The 24,721-nt window shown below is 43.8% G+C and overlaps 13 protein-coding genes across 13 annotated transcripts; 6 read left to right on the top strand and 7 right to left on the bottom strand.

Annotated features, from left to right (window-relative positions):
- Positions 1-1,755: 1,755 nt before the first annotated feature.
- Positions 1,756-3,229, bottom strand: V1512DRAFT_265913 (uncharacterized protein). The gene is made up of 2 exons (XM_066916997.1): positions 2,086-3,229; positions 1,756-2,033 (listed from the first exon to the last, which is right to left on the bottom strand). The coding sequence occupies exons 1-2, from the start codon at positions 3,070-3,072 to the stop codon at positions 1,920-1,922; spliced, it is 1,101 nt and encodes a 366-aa protein (XP_066770168.1). The 5' UTR covers positions 3,073-3,229; the 3' UTR covers positions 1,756-1,919.
- Positions 3,230-4,808: 1,579 nt separating this feature from the next.
- Positions 4,809-5,873, top strand: V1512DRAFT_272150 (S-adenosyl-L-methionine-dependent methyltransferase; the record flags this gene model as incomplete). The annotated part of the gene is made up of 3 exons (XM_066917671.1): positions 4,809-4,933; positions 4,978-5,069; positions 5,119-5,873. 3 exons carry the CDS (start codon positions 4,809-4,811, stop codon positions 5,871-5,873), a joined length of 972 nt encoding a protein of 323 aa, XP_066770167.1.
- Positions 5,874-5,964: 91 nt separating this feature from the next.
- Positions 5,965-7,599, top strand: V1512DRAFT_265909 (WD40-repeat-containing domain protein). Its single transcript, XM_066916996.1, has one exon. The coding sequence runs from the start codon at positions 6,232-6,234 to the stop codon at positions 7,492-7,494; it is 1,263 nt and encodes a 420-aa protein (XP_066770166.1). The 5' UTR covers positions 5,965-6,231; the 3' UTR covers positions 7,495-7,599.
- V1512DRAFT_228421 (autophagy protein Apg5-domain-containing protein) lies at positions 7,391-8,798 on the bottom strand. The gene is made up of 4 exons (XM_066913892.1): positions 8,488-8,798; positions 8,301-8,437; positions 7,917-8,251; positions 7,391-7,865 (listed from the first exon to the last, which is right to left on the bottom strand). Exons 1-4 carry the CDS (start codon positions 8,620-8,622, stop codon positions 7,531-7,533), a joined length of 942 nt encoding a protein of 313 aa, XP_066770165.1. The 5' UTR covers positions 8,623-8,798; the 3' UTR covers positions 7,391-7,530.
- An 8-nt stretch (positions 8,799-8,806) lies between these two features.
- V1512DRAFT_228416 (kinase-like domain-containing protein) lies at positions 8,807-11,906 on the top strand. Its single transcript, XM_066913891.1, has 7 exons — positions 8,807-9,095; positions 9,144-9,240; positions 9,291-9,340; positions 9,388-9,535; positions 9,577-9,740; positions 9,790-10,051; positions 10,100-11,906. The coding sequence occupies exons 1-7, from the start codon at positions 9,048-9,050 to the stop codon at positions 11,800-11,802; spliced, it is 2,472 nt and encodes an 823-aa protein (XP_066770164.1). The 5' UTR covers positions 8,807-9,047; the 3' UTR covers positions 11,803-11,906.
- V1512DRAFT_265906 (uncharacterized protein) lies at positions 11,874-12,417 on the bottom strand. Its single transcript, XM_066916995.1, has 3 exons — positions 12,207-12,417; positions 12,011-12,158; positions 11,874-11,966 (listed from the first exon to the last, which is right to left on the bottom strand). The coding sequence occupies exons 1-3, from the start codon at positions 12,386-12,388 to the stop codon at positions 11,928-11,930; spliced, it is 369 nt and encodes a 122-aa protein (XP_066770163.1). The 5' UTR covers positions 12,389-12,417; the 3' UTR covers positions 11,874-11,927.
- A 270-nt stretch (positions 12,418-12,687) lies between these two features.
- On the top strand, positions 12,688-13,521 carry V1512DRAFT_210764 (mitochondrial 37S ribosomal protein mS42; the record flags this gene model as incomplete). The annotated part of the gene is made up of 2 exons (XM_066913514.1): positions 12,688-12,984; positions 13,030-13,521. The coding sequence occupies 2 exons, from the start codon at positions 12,688-12,690 to the stop codon at positions 13,519-13,521; spliced, it is 789 nt and encodes a 262-aa protein (XP_066770162.1).
- Positions 13,522-13,537: 16 nt separating this feature from the next.
- Positions 13,538-15,057, bottom strand: V1512DRAFT_265901 (WD40-repeat-containing domain protein). The gene is made up of 2 exons (XM_066916994.1): positions 14,856-15,057; positions 13,538-14,806 (listed from the first exon to the last, which is right to left on the bottom strand). The coding sequence occupies exons 1-2, from the start codon at positions 15,025-15,027 to the stop codon at positions 13,593-13,595; spliced, it is 1,386 nt and encodes a 461-aa protein (XP_066770161.1). The 5' UTR covers positions 15,028-15,057; the 3' UTR covers positions 13,538-13,592.
- V1512DRAFT_265900 (transcription factor PAP1-domain-containing protein) lies at positions 15,058-16,738 on the bottom strand. The gene is made up of 2 exons (XM_066916993.1): positions 16,463-16,738; positions 15,058-16,412 (listed from the first exon to the last, which is right to left on the bottom strand). The coding sequence occupies exons 1-2, from the start codon at positions 16,613-16,615 to the stop codon at positions 15,414-15,416; spliced, it is 1,152 nt and encodes a 383-aa protein (XP_066770160.1). The 5' UTR covers positions 16,616-16,738; the 3' UTR covers positions 15,058-15,413.
- A 752-nt stretch (positions 16,739-17,490) lies between these two features.
- Positions 17,491-18,185, bottom strand: V1512DRAFT_265895 (uncharacterized protein). The gene has a single exon (XM_066916992.1). The coding sequence runs from the start codon at positions 18,084-18,086 to the stop codon at positions 17,715-17,717; it is 372 nt and encodes a 123-aa protein (XP_066770159.1). The 5' UTR covers positions 18,087-18,185; the 3' UTR covers positions 17,491-17,714.
- On the top strand, positions 18,186-19,041 carry V1512DRAFT_292468 (protein fmp52-1, mitochondrial). Its single transcript, XM_066918297.1, has one exon. It carries the CDS (start codon positions 18,271-18,273, stop codon positions 18,976-18,978), a length of 708 nt encoding a protein of 235 aa, XP_066770158.1. The 5' UTR covers positions 18,186-18,270; the 3' UTR covers positions 18,979-19,041.
- On the bottom strand, positions 18,969-23,532 carry V1512DRAFT_265890 (uncharacterized protein). The gene is made up of 4 exons (XM_066916991.1): positions 22,875-23,532; positions 21,512-22,831; positions 19,175-21,464; positions 18,969-19,127 (listed from the first exon to the last, which is right to left on the bottom strand). The coding sequence occupies exons 1-4, from the start codon at positions 23,258-23,260 to the stop codon at positions 19,029-19,031; spliced, it is 4,095 nt and encodes a 1,364-aa protein (XP_066770157.1). The 5' UTR covers positions 23,261-23,532; the 3' UTR covers positions 18,969-19,028.
- On the top strand, positions 23,396-24,616 carry V1512DRAFT_265889 (uncharacterized protein). Its single transcript, XM_066916990.1, has 5 exons — positions 23,396-23,789; positions 23,839-23,879; positions 23,928-24,017; positions 24,066-24,137; positions 24,184-24,616. Exons 1-5 carry the CDS (start codon positions 23,742-23,744, stop codon positions 24,374-24,376), a joined length of 444 nt encoding a protein of 147 aa, XP_066770156.1. The 5' UTR covers positions 23,396-23,741; the 3' UTR covers positions 24,377-24,616.
- Positions 24,617-24,721: the final 105 nt, after the last annotated feature.

Genomic DNA, 24,721 nt, shown 5'->3' with positions numbered 1-24,721 from the left:
AGTGAAATTGAAATCGCAGTGAAGATGCTGTGTCAAGAATTAGAATTAAGTAAAAAAGATAATTATTTGACTATGGCTTAAAACTGAATGGACTGAAAGCTAAGTCTGTAGCAATAGGAGCGGTAGCAGACAATGGCAGATTAGGGATATTGGAAACAGAATTTCGATGCTTCAAGCCAACACCAACACCTGCACCAACACCTGCACCAACACCTGCACCAACACCTGCACCAACTCCAATGATTAAAGTAATTGCAGCCACGATACACCTGAACACCAAAATATTCAGTCCAAACGCTCTTCTCTTTGCACGTCTTTCCTACTCATCAGATACGTCAAGAAGGTGCTTCTCCTCCTCCACACGCGTATCGCGAGATGGCCGACCGGGAGCACTTATAGAGACGTTTAATAGATTGGAGGCTTGAGAAACAGAGCGTGATTGCATGGCGGGTTCAGGAATAGAGATGTATTCGCGAGAATCCATTTTTTTCCCACTTCGCAATAAACAAAATATGCTCCAATGAGTTTTTTGAAAATTCCTAACGATTAGCTGTAACCAAGTATCTATGAATTTTCTGACGAATTTGTATTAAACTTTTGTCATCTAAAAACGTACAGTTGTCATATGACGCGTGCAAAATGCATGGCTCATACTTTATGCACTTGGCGGATAGTGGCGTACAGAATGCATAGCTCATAATTATGAGAAAATATGAATGATTAGTAGGGGTTGGGGTTAGGACTGCAGTAGGCAATCCGACGCATTATTCGCATAATCGAGATTGGATGTTTATTTCTTGTTGGGTAGAACAAAAGAGAGCTAGCGCTTGTGGACTTAGGCTATTATATATTGGTTGGTTCTGTACTAGCTAGTCTTTAGTTATTTGCAGAAATATGATTATCATTTATAGCTTAGTTATCTGTCCTACCCCGCTACAGTAATACTTCATCCATGAGGATTATCCTATTACTATGTCGAGGTTGTTAAACTCGAAATGAAAATTCGCTTCGTGCGCTCATTTAGGATTACTACACCGTGAATATTACTATTCAGCGAATTACTGTAGTGGGCAGGAGTTGAAAGTCTTCTTCCGCCGGTACATTAACAAGTACCGCTCTCTGCCTTATCCCAATGTAGTCTAGTCTTTTCTGCCAGTAATTGCGTATTAAATGTGTAACGCGTAGTTGCGTCTAAGATCAATAAACTGTTGCCTATCTTCAGTCTAAAATCTGCAAGATTAGGTCTGTGCTCCTTCGTTGCTCAACACCTGCATATGCTCTTCGCTTAATGCCACTTTAGAGCCTCCATTATACAAAACTTCTTTTTGAAAAATACAGCAAAAAAACACATATATAATCCTAAATCAAGTTTGGGGGTCAAATTTAGTTTCTCTGATCGGGTGGTGTCGAGCATTTTGCAGATCAAATTAGGTCCGGTGGCTTTGTGTATCTCTAAAGTGCTTGCACAGACTGATAAAGCAACCCAGACTTAAAAATACGATTGACACAACACCGCATTGAAATCTAGCTGTGCCTATGGATATCATTACCATTCTATTTTGTTCGTTGCTGTCTAACGACGTCGACGTTTGTCTACTCACTTTAAGTTTAAGTTGTTAACCCCTGATTTCGGCCGTTTTTACAATTTCCTAAATTTTATGCAATTCATAGTGAAACTACTGTATTCTACAGAATCCCAAGCAGTTGCTCTGCTAGCTTGGGCAGAGAAGTTGCTACAGCGTATCAGAGTTCTGAATTTGGCTATGCTTTTCATCGGAATACTAGATGGCGGCAACATCTGTGTTCTCACTGGAAGCGTTGTGAAAAAAGGCTTTTGCTTAGGTGACTGTAAAGAGTTGAGTCTCATATGCTTTTAGGCTGATAATTCAAGCGGTTTCAATTAAATTCATATTCATAACTTAGCTTCCGTACACGTTGTTCCACCAATCTTCACAGGCATCACTAGAGCTTTCTTCGTGAACTGGACTCACAGTCAAAGACACAACAGTGATATTCGTAATAACAGAGTAGGCCTATATGTGACGTTAGTGCCATTTCATAATTGCTGCTTTACAAGCATCTTACGTATATAAAGGCCATGGTTGCGCCGTCATCAAATGAACTGAAGGTAGAATCAAATGACAGTAAATTGTTAATGAAGCTGGGTGCGAGTGTACTGCTGGTGAGATTTAAAAGATCCATCTCGTTAGTTTGATTTGACGCCTGTTTCATAATGACCCAGAACATATGGTTGGTTTCATTATTGTTAGGTTGCTCGGTGTTTGACGTGTTAAAGTACATCGTCATAAATACTCTGTACTGTTGAGTCGGCGCCAACTCCATCTGTTGGGAAATTCCAGGGATTAAATTCTGTGCGTTTCCGTCAGGCAAGATAGGCAAGAATGCTCCTTCGTCAGAAGACTCCCAGTCGGACGCAAGATTTGTAACACCATTTAAAGTTCGGGTCCAGTCTTCAAGGTCGTTTTCAAATCTCGGATTTCCTATTATATTTTCCGGTTCGATGCAATACGCGTTGCCGATTATTGGCTGCGATGTAGCAGTTGATGTCGAAGTAACAGCGCTTGCGGCAGAAGTAGAAGTTGCGGTCGCTGTTGGAGCTACAGCAGAAGAAGTAGTGGATGTTGGGACAGTAGCGGTGTTGCCGGACGATATAGAGGTGGGCACTGAAGCTCCACCACCAGTATTACCAAAGCTGTTGTGTGAATGGTGTTTCAGACCTGCACCAAGACCTGCACCAAGTGCAACAGCTAAAATAACAATAGTAGCAAAACAGCTAAAAACAAATGTGCTCATCCCAAGGATGCGTCGTTTCTTAGGCTTTTCCGACCCATCAAGAAGAGCATGCCTTTCCGGCTTATAAGAAAGAGGCTGCTTTTCAATAGGTGCAACATTCACAGGTGATGTCAATAATACTGCCTCCGCCGGCGCAGAAGCAGGTGAAATTGATTCTGGCGCAAGGGCTGCAGACGGAGGAAAGTATGCTTGAGGAGCATTGTATGAAGTATCTACATCGACCGCCTGAGGTACAGACCTGTTGTTCTCTTCCGACATTGCTTGATAAAGTAGCAATCAGCTATAGAATGTTGAGTGACGACTGTTTTATTTTGACCAGCTTACGCACCTGTGTATATGTGAGAGCTTTTTAGTATTAAAGCCGTCGACACGAGAAGAGTTTCTGGAGGAGGATTCGGAGTGAATTTTGTAAAGCCTCTATCAGAGTCGCTTGCGTACAGAATGCAATCAAATACAGTCATTTAAGGTTCAACGCTAAATCAAAGCCAAGTACAGCTAGAACAGCTGCTGGATATTAAAGTTAATTTAAGGTTCTTGGTTTAAGACATTTTACGTTTGAAGATGTATTTGATTATGTAATATATACTGAAGACTTGTACTCGAATCAGCCATCTAACTAGTTCACCATACAGTAATCTAACGACCACCTCAAAATTTCAGCTGGTGCGCATGACAGCATGAATCAAGACAATGTGAACGCGCGAGCTCGGCATGTTTATGTAATTCGGTTAAGAAATGTTTGTAAGTATGAGCTGTACGTAGATTATACCATTTATCGTAAACATAATAATAATCTTCTGAAAACGAATTGCTTTACAGCTGGTTTTATAGTGATACACATCTTTTACTGCCGCATCTATGACACATTAACTGGTTCCTTAAAATGATATCTTACAGTGTGTTCAAGCTGGAGTTTGCCATTTACATGAAGTACCAGACCCTCACATTCGTACGGGATCACAGCGCAGTTTTGTTTCTGTAATTTCAACAAACTCTAACTCAGTAAAACTAAGGATATGAAACAAACAGGCGTTTAGTTGTTCTGGCCACACCGAGACAAGATTTGTGCAAGACGGCTATTACATTTAAAGCAGATATGGATTTTTGCACATTTGTATGCAACTATATGAAACACGCATGACAATTTTCTTATATAGAGTTTCTGCTATTTGTCTAATTGTCGAGTCTAACTTTTCTAGTCCGCTTTGAATATTTACATGAAAACATCATTAACAGATCGCAGAAGCTATACTATTACTGAAAAAAGTACTGGTTACGGCCAATTCACCGGCTGATGGTGGAAATGTGACAATTTTGAACCTAACGGAGAAGCTACGAAAGAGAATGATAGACTATCACGCCTGAGATTGGGCCTGGACGATACCCGATTACTGCAGTACTTAAAATATTCTTTTAAAACTTGAAGACAACCTTTTATATTGGCGAAGAAGCTACCGTATTAAAGAAAAGTTGACAAAATTAGGATTAACAATCATTCAAAAGCTGATTCTACCTCTCTGCTTGGTGCCGTTATAGACCCTACTGAACGACAATATTCTGAAACTATTTTTTAATCAAACTTGAAATCTGCTGTGAGATGCCCTCTAAAATTCAACATTGTTTTAGCGTAAAATTTGGTCAATAGAGTTGGTTAACATGCATGATTAAGGCAGAGTTTATTTTGAGCAAAGCATAGATGAGTAGTTAGTCTTTTTCCTTTACAAAGGCTAGAGCAATCTGACGCCGTCAGTAATGTAACGAGCTTCATGATTTAAACTTGTTGCACACGTTGCTATATAATTCGGTTTGCTATACAAGTATGTAAAGCAATTCCTGAACTACTTTGAACCTGGTTTGGTTCAAACGTGCGGCTCAAATTTCCATTTTAGTGGCAAGGTAAACAAATTTCATTCGTTTTACGCGAAATAGAAAGACAGCATTGAGCTGAGATGGAGACTACACAAGAAAGTTATTTGGCTGGCAAGGTTGAGGCTATGACTTTTGAAGAAGTACCAGAACGTTCAAAATGGGACATACCACGTACTGAGCGGGATGACCCGTTTCAGTTTGGTCAACGCTTTCTTGAAGATGAAAATGCTGTTTGGGATCACAATGCATGGTAAGTTAGTTTCACACACTTTGAGCACTTGCTTACTGTTATAGGGACCATGTGGAATGGGGTGAGGAGCAAGAAATTATAGCTCGTGAGCAATTGGAAAAGCAGAAGCAGAGCCCGGTGTCAAATTTTGATAAAAGTATGCGTTCTACGATATGTTTTTACGTGTAGGTAATAACATTTTTCAGAGCTTTACATGTCGAACCCGTCACGGTACTGGGATTTATTTTATCGAAATAACAAGGCAAACTTTTTCAAAGATAGAAAATGGTTACAATTAGAATTTCCGTCTATTTATGGCAAAGCTACTGCTCCAGACTCTGGCCCTAGGACAATTCTTGAGGTTGGATGTGGAGCCGGAAATACACTATTTCCGATTCTAGCTGCAAACAAAAACCCAAAGCTGCAACTGGTTGGTGTAGACTTTTCACACCGTGCAGTAGAGATTGTTAGTGAGGCTCCAGAATTTGATCCTGCACGCATCAAAGCCGATGTCTGGGACTTGGCTGATACGTCTGGCCGTCTTCCAGCCGGACTGACTGAGCATTCGGTCGATTTTGTTATCTTAATCTTCGTATTCAGTGCACTTGCACCAGAACAATGGATGACAGCCATCAGCAATATCGACAGGTTGCTCAAACCAGGCGGAGAAATTCTGTTTAGAGATTACGGACGATATGATATGGCACAGTTACGGTTCAAGTCGGGCAGGCTGCTTGATGAAAGTTTCTACGTCAGAGGTGACGGCACACGGGTTTATTTCTTCACAGAAGACGAGCTTCGGGGAATTTTTGGGCAAAAGTTTCAGATTGATCGTGTCGGAACAGATAGAAGATTACTAGTCAATCGTAAGAGGAAGCTGAAAATGTATCGTATATGGTTACAGGCTCGTTTTATTAAAGATTCTGACGGAGATGTTGATGTTTCAGTGTCTGACGAGTAGATGTGATTATATAGCATAAAAGTTTGGATGTTTGGGTATTTTAGCTTGGATTTGGCATTAAAATAATTGTTGACCAGAACAAAAAGAAGCAGATTTGTGTAGTTTAAGTATTGCTATGATATTGATCTCCAGAATACGAAACCCTCTGCTACGAACACACCATACTTTCGTTAAGCAGTATACATACGTCCAACATCTTCATTAGCTAATCTGTAAAAGATATAATGCTCGGTCTGAAGAAGAAATACCTTATACCTACATTTATATAAATCTCAACCTAAGGAATTTGTGAGTTTAAAATACTGCGGAGAGCATCGTCAGAGCATAATCGGATCCTCTCACTCACCATTCTTAATGCATGCTCTCGACTTTTTTGTTTACCCGAGAGACAGGGACAACAAATCCTCGGGAATTGCGATCTGCACAGCTATGGCGACAATACTCGACTCTCGTTCGTTCCGAGCAACGGTACTTTCCGAGTCGCCATTCAGGGACGGTAACCTCGCTCGCAATTGATCGGCTCGACAACCAGTTTATGCTTTCTGGGGGGTCAGAGTCAAGGATCATGATATGGGACATTAATTCGAGAGAAGGGCAACGTCATAGATACGAAGCTGTGGGTACGATATTGCCGAAGCGGGGACACAAGTATGGAATCTCAGGCATATCATGGTGGCCTTTTGACAATGGCATGTTTATCAGTTCTTCGTTTGACGAAACCGTCAAGATATGGGATACTGAATCGCTGGAAGAAGTATATAAATTTGAGATTGGCGCCCGAGTAAACGCGCACGACATTTCAGGCATCGCGGAGCATTGCCTAGTTGCTTGTGCTGCTGACTATCCAGATATTCGATTGCTCGATTTACGTTCATCTGGAGCAGCCCAGATGCTAATTGGTCACGAGGGTGCGACTGTAAACGCCCTAAAATGGTCTACTCGAGATCCATTCATGCTTGCAAGTGGAGGTTCGGACGGTACGGTCAGATTATGGGATATCCGTCGTTCGAACTCGTGCTTGACTGTACTCAATATGGAGAACATTATGGGCCGACACTCCCACCTTGGGCCGGATTCATTCTCGTCATCCGCAACGGCAGCTTTAAGTCAAATCAAGTCTCACCGAGGTGTTGTTAATGGATTAGTGTGGATGGACGATGGACGAAAACTAGTTTCTGCTGGAACGGATGAGATGATCAGAGTCTGGGATCTGACGGTTCCGTTTACGCAAGATACAAATACTTTGGTGAATTTTGGACCTTTGGTGCGCAATCGATATTTGCAGACGATTAACATGGTTTTGACGCCAGTTCGAGACTGTGTTCCCCAGCTATTACTGTATCCGTCAGATAGCGGAGACATTTTGATGTTCGAAGTTTTGACTGGTAGACTAGTTCGTCGTCTGGTTGTTTCCGTTTCTTCTAGAAAGCGAACTTCAGGCCTTGTGTGCCGCGGTCCTGACTTTGTAGAAGTTTTCTCTGGAAATAGCAATGGCGATATTAATTTGTGGGAGGCGGAGCATGGATCCACGATAAAACCACCAGTGAAGACAGCAACTCTGTCACAGAATGGAAACGTGCTGCAGAATATTTACAAGGGATTGGATACAGAGTATATGTAGGATGTAGGAATTAAAAGATGTACATATTTACAAATGCTATCTGATCATGGCTATGCATATGTGTAGATAGCCATCTGTGTACATGCATTCATATAAAAGTTCAACCAGCGGTACGGCCAGACTTAAATTGACGCCATGTAAAACTGGCCGGCTAAATATACAAGTTCGACGAGACGGGAAAAGTTCGGGCAGATGAAGATTCAACGCGGTACCCAGCGTATGCACTTCATTTCGAGCCGCCAACGGTGGCACAAGGGCTTGTAACACTTTGTTGCATGAAGGTAGGTATACTTTGATTGGCACATTTCTAAGGGACATTGGGTCTGATGGGAGTATCTTACTGTTGATTGACCAAAATTTGTCAAAATCGTCTAAAGTTTATCAGTAAATAGTATCACAGCGTTTAAACATTCAGCACTCACGTTGTTCGACTCCATACCATATAGCGTCCGAGTCTGCTTTTGATAAGTTCATAACAGTATTTGAATTCCCACGTCGAAGGTAATCAACCTCTTTGAGTCTGTTTACCCAGTGATCTTTGACATCTTGTAGATCAGTCAGTCTTAGCAATACGTCTGTGGGATAGTGTGAATAATGTAAAATCAATGACCATGGTAAATGCCAATTTAGTTCCTCCTTATTTTGGTCGTCGTTGTCTTTTTCCGATCCTTGACCAAAGCCAGAACTTGTGTCTTCATCCCATGGATTCGGATTGAGGCCGGTTAACAAGTCATACAGTAGACCAATTGGCCAATTCCTTGTAATTGTTAGGAACAATGGGTCATTCAATACTAATATATACTGACCATTTGAGAGGCACGCCTTCAAACTCCAACCACCATTCGGAGGACGACACGGCACCAAAGTCCCGTAAAAAGGGTTTGAAGTACAGTGCGAACTTGCTGAAATATATTGGGAAATAAGAAAGTCTGTGAACATTCAACTAGTGTATTATAAGTACATAAACAGCAAACACAGTGTATAACCACGTACGTATAGTACATCAACAGAATTTAAATCACTACAGTCATCAGGAGCAAGAGTTATCTCTACTGGAATGACTCCATCCCAGATTTTTTGACGTAAATTTGAAGCTCCAATAGAAGCAGAAGGAGAAATGACAGACATTCACTCTCACTGTGATTTATAAAGCATGACTCATCTGCCAGTGAACAAGCAAGATCCAGTTATCAAAGCTGTCGCCAACCACACAATCTATTTTGCGGAAGAACAGCGTTGCTTTAGTACGGCACACTCCCTCTAAAACATAGTGCGGCGCGTGTCGTCATTGCCTTTGATCACTTTCTGTGACAAATTGAACAGCATATACTACTTGATACGCCAATACCAGATCGTTACATAGGGTTGTGCAGTTTATGTTGAAATTCATAAACAACAATTCGAAACAGAATTTTACATTTTGGCTTTGTTTTGTATAGGTCAATCAAGTTAAGCGGCTTGAATCAATCTGAATTGCATACACACATTAGTCATTCCAGTTTAACAGCTATTTCCGTTTACTAATTTGACATATTAATGCAAGACTGTGTGTCATGGCACCTGGAGGAAACAAGGCCAATGTTCAGAATGCGCGAGCACAGGTATTTAGTCTCACTAAGCGAACAGATGAGAAGTCTAACATGAATCAGCTAGTAGAATCGTACAATCAAATTCTCGAGGAATTTACTACTGGATCAGACTTGAAAAATGTGGGGAATTATAGCGTTTCTCGGATGATCGGAAAAGGTATGGGGTTATTGAAGTTGTAGTGGAGATCACGCGTTAAGATCAATCAGGCAGCTTCGGTAAAGTGTATCTGGCTAGGCACAAGTTAACTGGTACCAAAGTGAGTAGAATCTCATAAAGTATCACAACTTGTATTGACAGTATAAGGTCGTTTTGAAGTCTGCAGAGAAATCAGACTTGAATTTGGCTCGAGAAATTCATCATTATAGACAATTAATGCATCCACATATCGCTAGACTATACGAAGTGATAATTACAGAGACTTTAGTCTGGCTCGTACTAGAATACTGTGCCGGTATGATAATGAAATTGATAGAGTCTAGTCTAACTGGTTAGGTGACGAACTTTATACATATTTAAATAGAAATGGCCGTCTCTCTACTGATCAGACTCAACGGATCTTTACACAACTATGCGGAGCAGTCGCATATATTCACATGAAAAATATAGTTCATCGCGATTTAAAGCTGGAAAATATTTTAATGGACAAGCATGATAATGTTGGTTATATAGCTGCATGCAATTGTGACGGCGCTAACTGGCGTATAGGTCAAGCTGTGTGATTTCGGATTCACCAGAGAGTGTGAACCCAAAAGACTGTTGCAGACATTTTGTGGCACCATTTGCTATGCAGCACCGGAAATGGTCAAGGGAGAAAAATATCACGGGCAAGCAATTGATGTGTGGTCGTTGGGTATCATTTTGTACGCTTTGATTTGCGGCGAATTGCCGTTCGATGACGACGATGAAATACAGACGCGTAAAAAAATTTCTGAAACAGAACCGGAGTATCCTGACTACATTCCACAAGGTCTGTTTTATTATCTGGACATTAGAGCCGAGGTTAACACGTTTTTAGATGCCCTCGCGCTTTTAAAGGCAATACTGTCAAAAAAATCTACCGCAAGGCCATCCGCTTTGGAAATTTTGCAGCATCCATTTTTATCACCATACGCTGCTCAACAAATTGCGATACTGCAGCTTCCAGACCCTGTACCATTTACGACGAAAATTGAGCGCGATCTGATTGATCGCCTACGCCATGCATACGTTGATACCGATGCCATCCGGGAAAGTGTTCTAACTCAGAGTTGCGATAATCTTGCAGGGTGGTGGTTGCTTGCATTAGAACGAGAACAGAGAGACCATAAAATGTTTCGAAAGAAACGGAGATCGGAGAAGTTTAAGCACATTGCTGAGGGCTCGTTAAGTCGGAAGCATAGCGAACTTGCGAGCGTAGTCGCTCTCCAAAAGCCAGTTGGTTCCGAGCCTAATGTTGTCACGGTGCCAAATGAGAAAGTAGAGGAGATTGCTTTTCCAAACAAGGATGATCCCACGGAGTTGGAGTGGTCTCGAAGGAAACATCGTCACGGACTGACGGGCGCACTTACAGCAATGAAACATATGAAACATTGGGTGGCTGCTTCTTATTTACGAAACAAACAGAATAGTGTTAATCTTTTCGATTCCAGTAGTGGCAGATCCTCAATTAAGTCTCTGTTCTCGCTGCATTCGTCATCTGTGAACGGTAAGAAACTTGCCACGGATGATAGAACTGGCCAGGGATCACGGAATTTGACTGCTGTGACTTTGACGGTTGAAAAACCAGCGGTTGATGCCAATATTGCCAAACCAGACAGTTCCGAAGCCGGAGCGAATATTAACAGAGGGACGATCAAGAAAGATGCAAAAGAGCCACAGAAAGTTACTAGAGAAGTGTCGGAGGCATTGGCAAGGCGATTAATGGAGCTGCAGCTCAAAGACTCGGCTTCTCCACCTCGAAGATCGTTTACACCTAACTTTTCCAGCGTGTCACGCAGTATTTACAGTACCGACTCGCTACGGTCGAATTCTCAAGACCGTCATTCTTCGCCTGAGTCATCGTATGTTCCACGGATCAGTCGAAAATCTACGTCGTCTTCGTTTTCGTCGTTGCGATCACCTAGCCGACGAAAGTTGAACATGTCTCGAGCATCTTCGGCTTCAAGCAATTCACGATCATCTTTAAACCGATCGCCGCGGTCAAGCATGGGTTATCTTCCGGCAACGTCGAAGCACGACCAAGGAGAACAAAGCACGCGTGATTACCGACAGCCAGGGCGCAAGTCTCGGAGGCATCATAGTTTTGACGATAATAGTAGTGTGAGTATGAGCAGCAATCAAACTTCAATTAGCTCATCAAAGCCGTTGACGCCCATGACGAGTTTTTTTGGCGGAGATACTAGTAGCAGTTTGGGGCGCGTGACCCGAAACGGAAGAATGAAGCCGCTGGGTTTTAATGGGGACGCGGTATTTTTCAGGAATGGAGACGAACTGTTGAAACGAGGCAGGATTCCATTTCGATCGCGTCCCCGTGGCCGTAAAGGCGGACCATCGAAAACTGTGGCCGATTCTGGCACTCGACTGAGTCCTGTGCGTCAAGGCCAGTCTGAGCGAGCAAAATCGGCCGAGGGCGATGTAATTGAGGAATTAGACGAACCAGAGACTGTGGATGAGGACGAAGATCAGTTTTCTGACGACGAAAGAATTGAGTTCCGACTCCGGAGTTTAGTTGGTGTATGATTATTTTTGACTGATTGGAGAATAGTTTTTTGACCGTTCCAATGGATATAAAAATGTGTAATAGACTGGTGTTTGGGTAATAATATAATTCTGTTGTACAAATATCTACATATATGGCGATTATTCTACTTATCCCATGCATTTGAGTTTCGTAAGCTTGCCATCTACAATTGTTAGTAGTAGTTACTCGTACCAAACAAAAGCATACCCATTCGGCCTTGCATTCTTTATATGCTTCGAAATATTCTTTGCACTCGACTCGGGCTCTTTTTGATTTATATCGTGATCTTTCGAGACAGTTTAATGACATTTGCGCACTCAATTTACACGGATCGTAATATTTTGACTTCTCTTTTCTACAGCTACTTAGACTCATCTCGCAATGTCAAAACAAAACACCATACATTTGCATAACACTGGTATGTTTTGCGTTATTTGGGTCGTCCGGGAACATTTGATTGTCCCGAGTCTCGAACCGCTTGAGAACTTCGTCTGGCGATTCCTGGTCAGTAAGCTCCCACTTTTGCCGCCGAGGATGATTTGTAGGAGCCGCCGCGTCGGCCTTATCTACATCTGCTATAGACATTTCGGAGGAGTTTTTTTATTGAACTGCTCGAAATGGACGATTAATGAATATAAAATACAGTCAGAAACTGGAGTTTTATCCGGGTAACTACAGTCACGTGAAACGATAAAAGTTTTGTGTGTCCGGGACGAGATGGACATATTTGAGACGGGAAACTGTTTGAAAGACAGTCAATTGAGGGCGCTTAATCGGTACGAGACTGAAGATAGATAGAACAGGCATATAATTTTATAATGAACATACGCCAGATCCTGTCACGGACATGCAAAAGGCACACAGTCGGAATGAGTCCGGTGGGAATGATTTCACGACAACTCGGAGTGAGGAAGTTCCATGTGATGCCGGAATTGGAAGATCACGACAAGTTTGAAAAGGATGGGGTGTCGTCGTTTTTAAGTGCGGAAGCATATGATGTTTCATGGACTCAGTACCAAAAGTTTTTGCTTGACGAGCTGAATAAGAGAACGGCTGGGACGCAGTATGAGAACATGTCTGTGTTTGATATCTTGATTGCAACGGCTAGACATATGGACCAGGCTGCTGTGTTCAACTATTCGTCGCTTGCACATAACAATCACTTTTTTTTCGATGGCCTGGTATGTTTTTGGGGATATAAAGTGAAACACGACTAACCAGTACAGATTGGCCCTTCATCGCAAGAACCGTCGACTACTCCGTTGCGAAAGGCGGAAAACGCAATTAATGTCTCGTTCACTGAACTCGCGGAGCTGAAAGAACACATGCGCGCCATTGTCGAGTCCATGAGCGGGAACGGATTCGTGTGGTTGGTGGAAGGTCCAAAGAAGCTGTGGTATCTTGTACCTACGTACAATTCTGGCACTCCATACGACTACGCACGGACTCAGGATACCGATCTTAACGGCCCGCTGTCGACGTCTCGGTTCAACACGGCCCAGACTCGCCAGGCAGATTTACACCGGAACGCGTTGAACGGGCTGGGAACTCCGCTGCCACTGCTGTGCATCAAAGTGTTTGAACACGGGTACTTGAAGGACTACGGGTTTGACCGCACGACGTACTTTGAAAACTGGTGGAAAACTATCAACTGGACTAAAATCGAGCAGAGAATCGACCCGGAAGCGTTCACGGGGTCGAGCCATGTGCAGCTGTAAAATGCGGTATATGTTGTAATTTAGAATTGTAAATACTACGAATATACTTTTCATCTATCTATCTTACATGCCTACTTTTTCTCCTCGTTCGCAGCAGCGGCCTTGACCGTATCCAGTCCGGTTCCTCTGTTGACCTGGACCCGCTTATCTTCGCCGCCGCTGACGATGCCGACGTTCGAACTCCAATGCACGTCAAATACTTTCATGCGGCCCTTGTCCGTTGGCGACGACTTCGAGTCGCGTGTGATGACGTACAAGCTCGACTGCGCACGAACGTCCCACACCCGGACAGTACCGTCGTGGCTCGCGCTCGCAAACATATAGTCGCTCTCGGGACTGGGCGAGAGCGAAACGACAAAGTTTGAGTGTCCATGTAATGTCTGGCTGGTAGCCGACTCTGCGGCGCGGGGATCGTGCAGAGTGACGTGTCGGGCCGAGCTACCACAGACCAAAAGTGACAGCTTTGGAAGCTGAGAAATAGTTAAAAGTGAATATGACGCAGATCGGGTGTCAACTAATGCGCCGGTGATGAGATCCCAAGTTTTGATTGTATGGTCGAGGGAAGCAGAGTACCCAACTGTAGGATCATTTCCGTCAAAGATGACTCCGGTTGCTGCTTCTGTGTGTGAACTTAGCATTGAGATTGGTCCTTTTGAAGGCAATGCAGCTTTTCGTCTACGCTTGCCTGACGGCTCGCGACTTGACACGGGCACAGATGCCGCCGGCGCTTCCTTGTAATTCGTAGTCCACAGCGCGACTAATCCATCAGCACCGGCAGAGAGCATACGTGACGTGCGCACATTAACCGCAAGATCTTCCACGGTCGACGTATGTCCCGTGAAAATTCTCGAGGACGCAACCGCAACTGGCTCATCGCCTTCACCAAACGTAGCTTCATTCCCATCTCCAACCGGAACCTTCCACAGCCTAATTGACCGATCCATGCCCCCCGACACAAGTCTTCGGTCATCAATCCACTTCACTGCCTTCACAGGCGCAGTGTGTCCTCCAAATTCAGACACAACGGCGCCAGACAGGTTCCATGTCCGCACAATGCCATCATAACACCCTGAAAGCACTGGCGCAGGCGAGTTTGAGATCACGTCAACTGATGAAACCCAGTCAAGATGCGCATATGAAGCTAAGAACGTAGGCGGCAGAATAGACCGCGTGTATTCGACAGCAAGAGTTTGTTCAGATGACTGACCATTGTGAGTAATGTATTCGTGAAGTGATTCTCGTAACAGCTTGGAGTTGATAAGAAAATCAAACGGAATTGACTTCTCTATACGCCTGGTTAAATCGTTACACTTATATGACCAAGCAGAACATACCTGTTGCTAGCAAATGATTGACGACTTCAGATAGTCCGTATCGTTTCAGCGATAAAGGCACAAACAACGGAACATTTGGAACTGCAACAGATGCATCTCGAGTCGTAAGTGTAATTCTTATTTGACCTGAATCACCGTCTCCAGCAACTGGAGTCGTACTTTCTGCAGACATCACTGTTTTGCTGATCTTTCTATACTTTTTCTGTATTTTTTTGATGTTGGGACAATTGAAATTTTTCTATTTCAGCCCTAACCCAATGCGTGCTTGTTCGTCTAACTGAACCAACATATGGCATAAACGCGCATAATGTTTAGAAGACAAGCCATGACCACTTATAAACCTGACATGAATACGAGTAAACAGGAATTTTAAAATATCAATACATTTTAGCCCATAAAAGATAGTACAAATTCCCAAATCAGATTATTTTTTCATGTTCCAACCCAGCCTACAAATAGCTTGGGAAGTCAGAAAACAAATTAGAAAATTAAGACCTAAGACCCTATAACCCCGAGCAAAACAAGTAAAGCAAAACGATCTAAGCGCAAATGGTGTACTCACGCTTGCGCGTCAATCTTCTTCAAGACCGCGTTCAAGTCTGATTCAGTCACAACGACACCAGACTCTGAACATTTGGCCTTTGTACGCAGCTCTGAACATAGAACATCAATATCAATGTCACCAAACTTAGGATGCATGGAGATACGATCCCACAGAGCAGTGCAGCCCATAAGCGGCTTGTTGTCTGCAGGAACAACTTCCTCTTCCTTGATTGCAGGCTCTTGCTGTTCGCTAAGATCGTTGACCTCACTAAGTTCGTTAATATTGTCAAACATGTCGTCCGGAGTGAGCTCAGGTAGTGTAAACTCTTCTTCGTCAGCGGTGAAAATGGGCTCCCGATATTCCGAAAACAGGTCGTTGTCAAACAAAGGCGGACTTAAAACTCCCTTGGATTGCGCCCGTGGAATTGGATTCTCACGAGTGCCGCAAGCCATGGAAAGCTGTGCGCAGAAATCATTTTCATCATCATCCCCGTACAAACTGCTAGCACGGATTCCACATGACGGTCGCTTTGCAACATTATCTGCAGGAATGGTTGCGTTCAAACCGGGGGAGTTAGAAGATGACGATGCACACGATGAAGGAGAGCCTTGATTGACAGTGGAACCATTAGGCGAATAAGGCATAAAAAGCGAATTACCAAAAGTTGTTGGTGAAGGAGCAACCGACGACCGTGACTGAACTGATTGCGGGCCACTCTTCACATTGGCCTTGCTATCGGCACCAAAGAGCGGGAACTCAAAAGTAAACGGAGTGATATAGTTATGACTTGCTGCAGGCGATGACTTAGCAGAGCCAGCGACTGACTGACGCTTTCTGTATTCCTTCAATTCACTCTGTAATCTATCGACTTGCTTTTTCAAAAACAGATTTTCAGTGGACATTGAATGACTTTCATTTTCAAGCTCCGCCACCCGAGTCTCGAGGTCTTGAAGATGTTTCTCTTTCCTTTCACGGAAAGCCCTCTGAGCAGCTCTGTTTTGTGCTTTTCGTTTCTAAATAAATGTCAATAAGATTCGATATATATAAGAAACTCAAGACATGCAGTGGATGGTTCAGCAGTCATTAATTTGCGTCCAGCCCTTCTTTTGCTATCTTCCGGTTCTGTAGAATCTGTGTCCATTGTAGGCAGACCATAATCTAAGTCATAAATAAACGGTATGTTTTCAAGGTCTACACTATCGTTTACAGAATCCATAGTTGTTACGTAATAGTTGTATGTTACGAAGTGCCCGCTCTATTATCGCGTACCTCAAACCCCTTTTTATATCATATTTTAAGGGATAGGGTCGTGACTGTTTGAAAGTGATTGGCAAACGTAAAAAAGTCGAAAGATTGTGATCCGCGCTAGATCTATATTAAAGTGTATTATACACTAAGCTACTTTAGGCCTCGGCTTGAATGGCCTCTATAAGAGCTTCACGTGCTTTGGGTAAGGGTAACAAATGCTATAGCCGAGTAATCATTATGCTCCTGTAGCAAAATAAAGTTAAACGACCCTAAACCGCTGTCAGTTCGGGTAGTGCTCATATATACTAACAGAATTGCCAAAACGCGCGGGCAAAAATGCCATAAAAAAATAACCATGCGACAGTTATATGAGGGCGCCACCACTGTGGTTCCGCATAAGGTTTATGCTAACTCTTAATGACATCAGGACTTTACAACGTCTTTCCTCGGTGTTCGTTTGCCATCTACTGTCATGGAGAGGGTAAGGGTTTGTGTTTTAGAATAGGACGTATGGTCACGTGCGTGTAATGCATTGCCGGTAAGTTTCTACGGATTTTTGGTCCCTGTCCCTCTTTTACCTTCCTCCGTCTTTTCCCGTAGTAGTGATATGCGGTTCTATTTTGGTTAGTCGACTTTTTACGAACTGCGACACTGTCGACAACCATTTTGACGTCAGAAAGCTTTCAGGGATGAAATATACCCAGACGTAAATTACAGTGCAATAAACTTTTACTATGTCAATTTAAAGTTCGAACAGATGCGTCAAATGCACGTGACATGTTTTTCATGGCGACGCTGTCATAGATTTCAACACCAGACCCTTCTTTTTGTAAAGCTACCATAGTGCATTTAGCGACGTCATCTGCGTAGACGTACCATGGCGCCAATCGGCGTTCAATTGGCCCGATATAAAGTAAAGGAAGCGTCGTGATGGTGAAGAAAGCTTCCATCAGGCGAATTTCGTGTAACGGACGTCGACCAAAAACTGCGCATGGGCGTAAGATGATTGTGCGGTCGAATCCGAGGTAAATGATGTCCTGTTCTGTCTGTCCTTTCATTCGCGCCTGTTAATATTTTGATTCAGGATCGGCGTTGAATGCCGAAATTAGAACCATTGTACTGGCGCCTGCTGATTTGGCAGCTTTGGCAACAGCGATGTTTAAATCTTGATCTACTGTTTTCTGTTTGGCATGAGTTCTGGCGGACATAAGGTACCATCCCAAGCCTGAGAAGAGCACTTTAGTAGATTTAGGTACATCTGTAGTGATATCTGGCACGACGATGTTGTTGAACGGCAAAATTGAAGTCTCTTCTTTTACTGGGCGTCGAGTCAATGCTGTAATGCTGGATATTCCTGATATTGTTGGTGTAGCCTTTGCCAGTGACAAGAACGCACCCCCCCTTAACCCTGTAGCACCAACCACAGTTAAAGTAGCCATTGTATAGTTATTATTTATTTGATTTTGCAATTAAATGCTTCTGTTTATGAATGGTCATGTGCTTGTACGGCTGACTCTGCCCTCTATTCTGTCTACGCACGGCTGAGCTGCTAGTTTGGCCTCGCTCGCGCCCCACCACCATCTTCACGAGATTATCACGTTCGCTCACAAATTATCAACAAAAATGGCAACTACATTAGCAATTATAGGTGCAACTGGCCTTGTAGGAAATAACTTTCTTACATTATCTAAGACTGCAACCATTCCTGGTATTTCTAAAGTGATTGCCCTCACTCGTCGGCCCATTGCCGGGGCTAGTCTGAGCGACACAGTCACAAACTTGGTCACGTCCGATCTCGCTGCCGACATGCCACCTGACACCAAGATCCTATTTTCAGGACTAGGAACGACGCGGGCAGCTGCAGGCGGATTTGAAAATCAGTACAAGATCGAGCATGGCATCAATGTCGAAGCTGCGGTAGCGGCAAAGAAAGCAGGCGCGTCGGTCTACGTTTTGGTCTCTGCAGCCGGTGCGGACTGTAAATCCAGATTTGCGTACTCGGCTATGAAGGGTGACATTGAGCGTGACACGATCGGTCTTGAATTCGATCGCACGATCGTCCTTCGACCGGGGTTGATCATCGGTGACAGGGCAGAGTCGCGCCCAATGGAACACGTTGCCCAGGTGTTGTTTAGAGGCATCATAAAGATTTCTTACTTTGGTAATATAGTTCGCACAGCCATGGTCGCTCCTGCAGTTGACATTGCCAAAGCCGCCATGCGTGCTTTACAAACCGAAGGTTCAGGGGTCCAGATCCTTGAGAACTCTGACATTGTAAGGCTGGCGGCGGAATATGATTCTTTATCAAGAAAAGGCAATACTTTGACTTAAAGAAGGGTATTTTTGATTATTAGATAAATATACACATAAACGAAAGTAGTCTAAGTATGCGAAAAATTAAACACCTGTAGAACGCCTTTCACTGTCACCTCTAGAACCTTCTCTTGTTTCCACGAAATCGAAATACTCGAATTCAGTTTCTGCCATCTGTCAGTTTCTTACTATCATTTTTAAACAACATACGTACCTTCAAGTCAAGCAGCTGACACGGATCTCGCAGCTTGCTTACATACCGCGGATACACCAAATCTCTACTGGCCGCGTCCGACACAGCTCCATTGAAATGCGCAGCATACCGCGACCCGCTACCAGAGTTCGCCATCGACGCGTGATTGGTCCCGCCAATGCTCTGAATCATGCTCAAGAACGAATGTCCCAGCTTCCACACATACAACTCTCCAGTCACCCGATCAATCCCGAGCACGTGCCGGCCTTCGGGTGAGAACTGGATCTCAAGACATTGGTTCTTCGCGCCTTCAAGACATGCCATCTGTGTACCTGTCCGCAGGTCGTAGACTAGCACCAAGTCAGGCCTGATTGACAACGCAAGTCGCTGCTGCGCCCGGTGCGACGCCACAACTGAATATGTGTTGACCAAAGCGTTGAACAGCGCAGTGATACTGTTCACAACCTTGTTACGCATGCCAGAAGACGATGGGTCCAACGTAGAAATAGTCGCGTCGACAAGCGGGAACAACCGGTCAATCATGACGTCCGGCAACGTAAGGACAACATGATACATGAACTTGACAGCCCCGATCCGGACCTGTGGATCAACAGCGGTCCCAATGGTCGACGAACAAATCTCAACTACCATGTTTATCGAGCCCTTGGCTATCGCAATCACTGCTGACTGCAATAGCTCGTGCCGCCGCTTGTCCAGGAACGTGGTTTCAACATCAAGCGCCGTCTTGGTACCCACAACCATTGGCGTCGGGTCTGCGCCCAAAAATTCAATCAGCCGTCGAATAACAGTGTCGCTCGAAAAATACTTGTCGTCACCCCACACATGCCAGCCCAGACCCACGAGTTCGATCGCAATGTTCTGCAGCTCAATCGTGCTCGAGCTGTCATCCGACAAACTCAGCCCGTCACTCCTCGCTAGTTGCAACTCAATCGCGCTCGCAATCTCTCGTTGCGCAACGTGCGAAACTGCTTCGGCAAACTCGATCCCAATGCTTCCCAAAATAGCACACGCGAGACCAAACGACTCGTCCATTGTTCGATCACATGCATCGTCGCCTTTCATTGACGGCACAGCCTCAGATAAATCGTCGAAGACTTCGTCGTGGCCAATAAATTCCTCTCCGTCGGCAGTTACAATCCGGTCAAGCCCGCGTCCGTCTTCGGTCGCCGCACTCGCTCGACGTTTCGACATGAACGATTTTCTACCAGTGCTTTGCGCTACCACACCTGGTAGCAAAACGCGCCATCGTGAGATTGTCAGAGATAACTCTCGTGGTCGGCGTCCGAGTTGATCAATCCGAGCTTTCAGACACCGGCGTGCGGCAAGCCGAATTTGCTCATTCTCAGCAGACCAAAATCGAGCAAACCCGCGCAGCCATGGTCTTTTGTATGCTTTTCCTTCAACGCTCTCTGTAACGGCAAACAGCACTGACACAAACTGGTCATAGTATATATCAGCAAGCGACACCGTGCTTTTCTCTGCGCCTTCAGAGCTTGGAGTTGGCGGAAGTTGCGCATGCAAAAGAACTTGGGCCAGCACGGTGCAAACCAGCATGACCATAGACGTAATCTCACCACTGATTTGAAGAAGATCTTGGTGGGCGTGGAATACAGTCAAGGTGTTTGCGATGCCTCTCGCACCAAGTTTGGCTGGAACGGACGCAAACGTGCTCGGCGACGTATCACCGTCGAGTATTGGGCCGTACTTGTAAAACAGCATATCCACTATTTTCTTGGAATCTGGAAAGTCGACGCTTTCAAACGCTTGCCACGAATACAAAGCAGACAAGATTGCTTTAGCATTAGCAAGTGCGTCCACATCGGGCTTGTCGCGGTCAACAATTTGACTAAGCAGTAAATGTAAATTTATAAAAATTGTCGACGACCCGTTAATTGTGTATCGTGAATCAGTGTACACCATTTTGTTGTCAGGTATTGTTGGGCGCACTTTTATGTATGAAATCTCCCAGTCCTCTTCATTGCCAAACGAAATTTCGTTCTGATTCTCGATCTTGCCGTTTCTAAGATTGCATAGCCTGCCACACTGATCTTCATAAAGCACAATTAAAATATTCGAATCTGTCGGTGTTGCAAGCAGTCTGATTTCTGAAAAATGACCTGGAATTGTGAACACTTTCTTGGCATCGTGTAAATTGACAAGACACACAGTACCATCACGGGATGCTACAACGACGAGATCACAGATCAAGGGATTCGAAGTGAAGCGTAAAGCCATGCAATGCAGTACAGGCGATCCAAACAGTGCTATCCGCCTAGATAGTGTGAAATCTCTGAACTGATTAGCAATTTGAACTTAGTCTACTTAGTTAATTTATACTTTGATTTTAGCACGTAAAGAGCTCCGGCGGTTGTGCCAATCAGCAGGTATTCCATTCCATCAGTCGTTTTGACAGCGCTTAATTGTGACACCTTAGATCCTGTTTCTTCAATTTTGATACTGTGATTTGGCGACTCGAATGCGAGTAAATAGCGCGGCACAGTATAGATATTCACAAATAAACCACACCCAAACGCCAGCATGTTTGCAAAAACGGTTCCAGTCGCACACGGGCCTGCAGTCACGCCTCGCTGCGAGCAGTTTGCAAGCGCGGCTGTGAGCGGAGACATTGGCGCGGGAATTGCAATTTGCGTTGGCGGTACACTTGATTTAAACTCGGTTGGTGGCGATGAGGGTGCGAATGATTTCTGAGGATGCACTTTGTTGAAAAAGTGATGCAATCGATGAATGGGATAAGATTCTTTGTCCCATTCGTATGTATGCAAGTTGAAAATGTAATACCTAATCTCGCCGTTTAAGTAAAAGAACTCGACAAGTATGTCTTTTGGCTCAACGACCCATGGTGTGACTATAATAGCGCGTCGGGGAGCATGGTTTTGTGTAAATGACAGCACAATTGAAATCGTTTGAACCCCTTGCGGCTTCTGACTAGGTGCAATACTCTTAATGTTACATGCAAAAGTACCCTTTGCTGTATCGACCGTAGCAAACACGATCTCACCAGAATACGTCCACACACCAAACCAATTTCTATGTCTGTCCTCAACTGCATCGCTTGATGTCGCGCCTGCTATTCGTTTCATTTCTTGCCGCTTCACTTCAGAAAACGTATCCTCTTCCCATTTGTACAAGCACCAACCATTGACTTGAACCACGAGCCACAGTATTTCACCGACCGTGTGAACCGCAATGACAGCACCAAAACTGGGGTCCGCCAACTTGATTTTGGTTGCATCTTTACTCATGCGTGACTTTCGCGACGACTTCGCTCTCGTCTTTGATTTTTCTGATATTTGAAATTGCGCGTTTGCATGATGAAAAAAACTCATAGGTGCGCCAAAACTGGTTATGCGTTCCATGCGAGCCTCGTCGGGCCAAATTTTCCAATGTTGTCCTTCACCAGTACTATCCAACGTCACTATTCGGTCCCCAAACAATGGCATTGGTATTGGCCATGATCTAAGCATGCCGGCTAGTATAATATGTGGCTCGAGGGTATTTTGATGTAAGATCCGCAATTCTGTGGAACGACCGTAGATGATTAAGTATGTATCAACTGAGATTATTCCATTCGGTCGAAATGGAACAGCGGTAGATTTGAGTACCCGACCTGAAGGAAGTGAATGTTTCAATATCTCGCTAGATCTGTCAATAAAAGCTTTTGTCTCTTTTGCAGACCTACCCATTCTCAGCGGCACTGACTAGCAACTCAGAACGCCCCTCTGTATCTTTGGCAGCTATTCTTCTTAAAGCAACCACAGGAGACTTGCGATGTCCGGCGGTCGTAGATAATGAAGTTAATCCGATTGCATCTGATTCGTTTTCGGTGTCGTCCCAAGTCAAGATTTCAATCGCACCACTTGCCAGTCCAATCACTACGCCTCTTGAAAACCCAGTTGCACATGTCAGTACAATATCCGATGGCATGCGAGACGCAGCCGCAATAAGTTCATGGGCCTCTGCAGTCTTTTCTGGCGGTGTAGGCAGTTCTGGCGGAGTGTCTGCAGCATTGTCAGTATACGCGACAGGCCAATGAGTGAACGGCAAAATCACAGGGGCCAAAGACATGTCAAAACTGGCGAAGGCTCTCGCCAGATGCTTTCTGGTATTTGACTTTGTTCCCGGAGTTTGCTGGTTGAGAAGTTACCTCAAATATCTTTTTGTATGAAGGAGTTTTCGATATTTTAAGTAGGTGCCGGGAATGGCGTAGTGTCGAACCTTGATTTTAGCCAGTACAAAGCGATTTGACTGTTTTACTTTGGCAGTCTCTTTGTCTCCTAAATAGGGATGTTTTAATAGGTTTTTATATATGTTTTAAAGTAAATACACAATACCAATTTTTTCACTGCTGCTACGTATTCCCTAGTCCGGAGAAAGCTCCATAGTCTCACGTGCATTTATAATGGGTATTATGGTACAAATAATTATATGCTGGTATTAGGGTACGATCAACACCCGAATTACACTCCTTAGATGAGGCCGAGCAGGCTCTGTTGTTCACTCTCCCATAACAGCAAAAAGTTGGATCTACAGGCCTTCATTTGAAGCAATGGGTGTTTGCTTATCGTGTACACGGCGGACAGATGACGAGATATTTGTATGATGAATTGTAGTGTGCTTGCTGTTTTGTGACTAACATAATATAGTCACAAGAAAGAACTGGGCTACTCTCTGAGTATGGACCAACGTATGTATATGTCATGATTGTGGTAGGATTTGCTTAATAAGGGAATAGGTCTATGGCTACTTCTCAAGTAACGGATGTTGCTAGTCTAGAAACTCGGAGAGAGGAAGCAATGGCAAGGATTGTGGCTATGACTGAAGAGTATGATATCGATTTTCTGTTGTGATTATCTGAATCTAACAGATGTAGAAATCTGATTGATATATTTGCAGTTGGGGCTCCAGATAGACGGGTGAATGGTCAACCTACGGCGGATTACAAGTAAGTATCTGTATTTGGATGATTTGCACGTATTCTAATATATCAGGGCTCTGTTAAACTCCATCAAAGTTCCTGATGCGTCGGCAATTGATAAACCTGTCAAGATATTACCACCAGATACTGTTAGTGAAGAAGAAAGATTTTTAATGGCTGCACTTGGTAAGTCATCCAGTGACTACGTTGAAAGTCTCTATACAGTCAAGTCTGTCGGATCACTTGTGTTTATGCTGGAAGACTGAAGTGTACTTATTGGCTCATCTGCTTTGCATTTTACTTTGTATTTACAAAAGGCGTCTGGGGTTCGGTTCAACATGTTGTTCAAAAGTTGCTTGTTCATTAAACTTCAATTATTATCAGATATCATCTGACTATTCTTTAAACCAATCATTCTTTATGTGTCCCTAACGACAAGTAAAGCGCAAGCTCATTTGAACATACCGGACGTGTGTGTAGATGTAGACGTAAATTTCAAATATTACTGCAGTTATTCCTTAACTTGCAAATCTAAATAAGTACTGCAATCAAAATAAGATTTATATTTAAACTTCGGCTAAAAATGCGTACAGTATGTCTTTTGGCGTGTC

Source organism: Lipomyces arxii (assembly GCF_038497795.1).
Source record: "Lipomyces arxii strain Phaff 12-163 unplaced genomic scaffold V1512scaffold_16, whole genome shotgun sequence".
NCBI classification, from domain to species: Eukaryota; Fungi; Ascomycota; class Lipomycetes; order Lipomycetales; family Lipomycetaceae; genus Lipomyces; species Lipomyces arxii.
Note: the sequence above shows the minus strand (reverse complement) of the source record. Positions and strands in the feature narration are given on the sequence as shown.

Excerpts from the sequence above, each read along its gene's own strand:
- V1512DRAFT_265895 (XM_066916992.1), bottom strand. The coding sequence starts at position 18,086 with ATGGCTACTTTAACTGTGGTTGGTGCTACAGGGTTAAGGGGGGGTGCG.
- V1512DRAFT_265909 (XM_066916996.1), top strand. The coding sequence starts at position 6,232 with ATGCTCTCGACTTTTTTGTTTACCCGAGAGACAGGGACAACAAATCCT.
- V1512DRAFT_265889 (XM_066916990.1), top strand. The coding sequence starts at position 23,742 with ATGGGTGTTTGCTTATCGTGTACACGGCGGACAGATGACGAGATATTT. Across the intron at positions 23,790-23,838 it reads GGACAGATGACGAGATATTT|TCACAAGAAAGAACTGGGCT; the intron begins GTATGATGAATT and ends AACATAATATAG. Across the intron at positions 24,018-24,065 it reads ATTGTGGCTATGACTGAAGA|AAATCTGATTGATATATTTG; the intron begins GTATGATATCGA and ends TAACAGATGTAG.
- V1512DRAFT_265900 (XM_066916993.1), bottom strand. The coding sequence starts at position 16,615 with ATGGATTCTGTAAACGATAGTGTAGACCTTGAAAACATACCGTTTATT. Across the intron at positions 16,413-16,462 it reads TGACTGCTGAACCATCCACT|AAACGAAAAGCACAAAACAG; the intron begins GCATGTCTTGAG and ends ACATTTATTTAG.
- V1512DRAFT_228416 (XM_066913891.1), top strand. The coding sequence starts at position 9,048 with ATGGCACCTGGAGGAAACAAGGCCAATGTTCAGAATGCGCGAGCACAG. Across the intron at positions 9,341-9,387 it reads ACAAGTTAACTGGTACCAAA|GTCGTTTTGAAGTCTGCAGA; the intron begins GTGAGTAGAATC and ends TGACAGTATAAG. Across the intron at positions 10,052-10,099 it reads TCCTGACTACATTCCACAAG|ATGCCCTCGCGCTTTTAAAG; the intron begins GTCTGTTTTATT and ends ACACGTTTTTAG.
- V1512DRAFT_265913 (XM_066916997.1), bottom strand. The coding sequence starts at position 3,072 with ATGTCGGAAGAGAACAACAGGTCTGTACCTCAGGCGGTCGATGTAGAT. Across the intron at positions 2,034-2,085 it reads CAACCATGGCCTTTATATAC|GCCTACTCTGTTATTACGAA; the intron begins GTAAGATGCTTG and ends CGTCACATATAG.
- V1512DRAFT_228421 (XM_066913892.1), bottom strand. The coding sequence starts at position 8,622 with ATGTCTGTCATTTCTCCTTCTGCTTCTATTGGAGCTTCAAATTTACGT. Across the intron at positions 8,438-8,487 it reads ATTCTGTTGATGTACTATAC|TTGAATGTTCACAGACTTTC; the intron begins GTACGTGGTTAT and ends ATAATACACTAG. Across the intron at positions 8,252-8,300 it reads GAAGGCGTGCCTCTCAAATG|GAATTGGCCAATTGGTCTAC; the intron begins GTCAGTATATAT and ends AACAATTACAAG.
- V1512DRAFT_265890 (XM_066916991.1), bottom strand. The coding sequence starts at position 23,260 with ATGTCTTTGGCCCCTGTGATTTTGCCGTTCACTCATTGGCCTGTCGCG. Across the intron at positions 22,832-22,874 it reads GTCAGTGCCGCTGAGAATGG|CGAGATATTGAAACATTCAC; the intron begins GTAGGTCTGCAA and ends TGACAGATCTAG. Across the intron at positions 21,465-21,511 it reads CTTTACGTGCTAAAATCAAA|AGATTTCACACTATCTAGGC; the intron begins GTATAAATTAAC and ends TAATCAGTTCAG.
- V1512DRAFT_265901 (XM_066916994.1), bottom strand. The coding sequence starts at position 15,027 with ATGTCTGCAGAAAGTACGACTCCAGTTGCTGGAGACGGTGATTCAGGT. Across the intron at positions 14,807-14,855 it reads CAATCATTTGCTAGCAACAG|AGAAGTCAATTCCGTTTGAT; the intron begins GTATGTTCTGCT and ends CCAGGCGTATAG.
- V1512DRAFT_265906 (XM_066916995.1), bottom strand. The coding sequence starts at position 12,388 with ATGTCTATAGCAGATGTAGATAAGGCCGACGCGGCGGCTCCTACAAAT. Across the intron at positions 12,159-12,206 it reads CATACCAGTGTTATGCAAAT|AAAAGAGAAGTCAAAATATT; the intron begins GTATGGTGTTTT and ends AAGTAGCTGTAG. Across the intron at positions 11,967-12,010 it reads AAGAATGCAAGGCCGAATGG|ATGGCAAGCTTACGAAACTC; the intron begins GTATGCTTTTGT and ends TAACAATTGTAG.
- V1512DRAFT_292468 (XM_066918297.1), top strand. The coding sequence starts at position 18,271 with ATGGCAACTACATTAGCAATTATAGGTGCAACTGGCCTTGTAGGAAAT.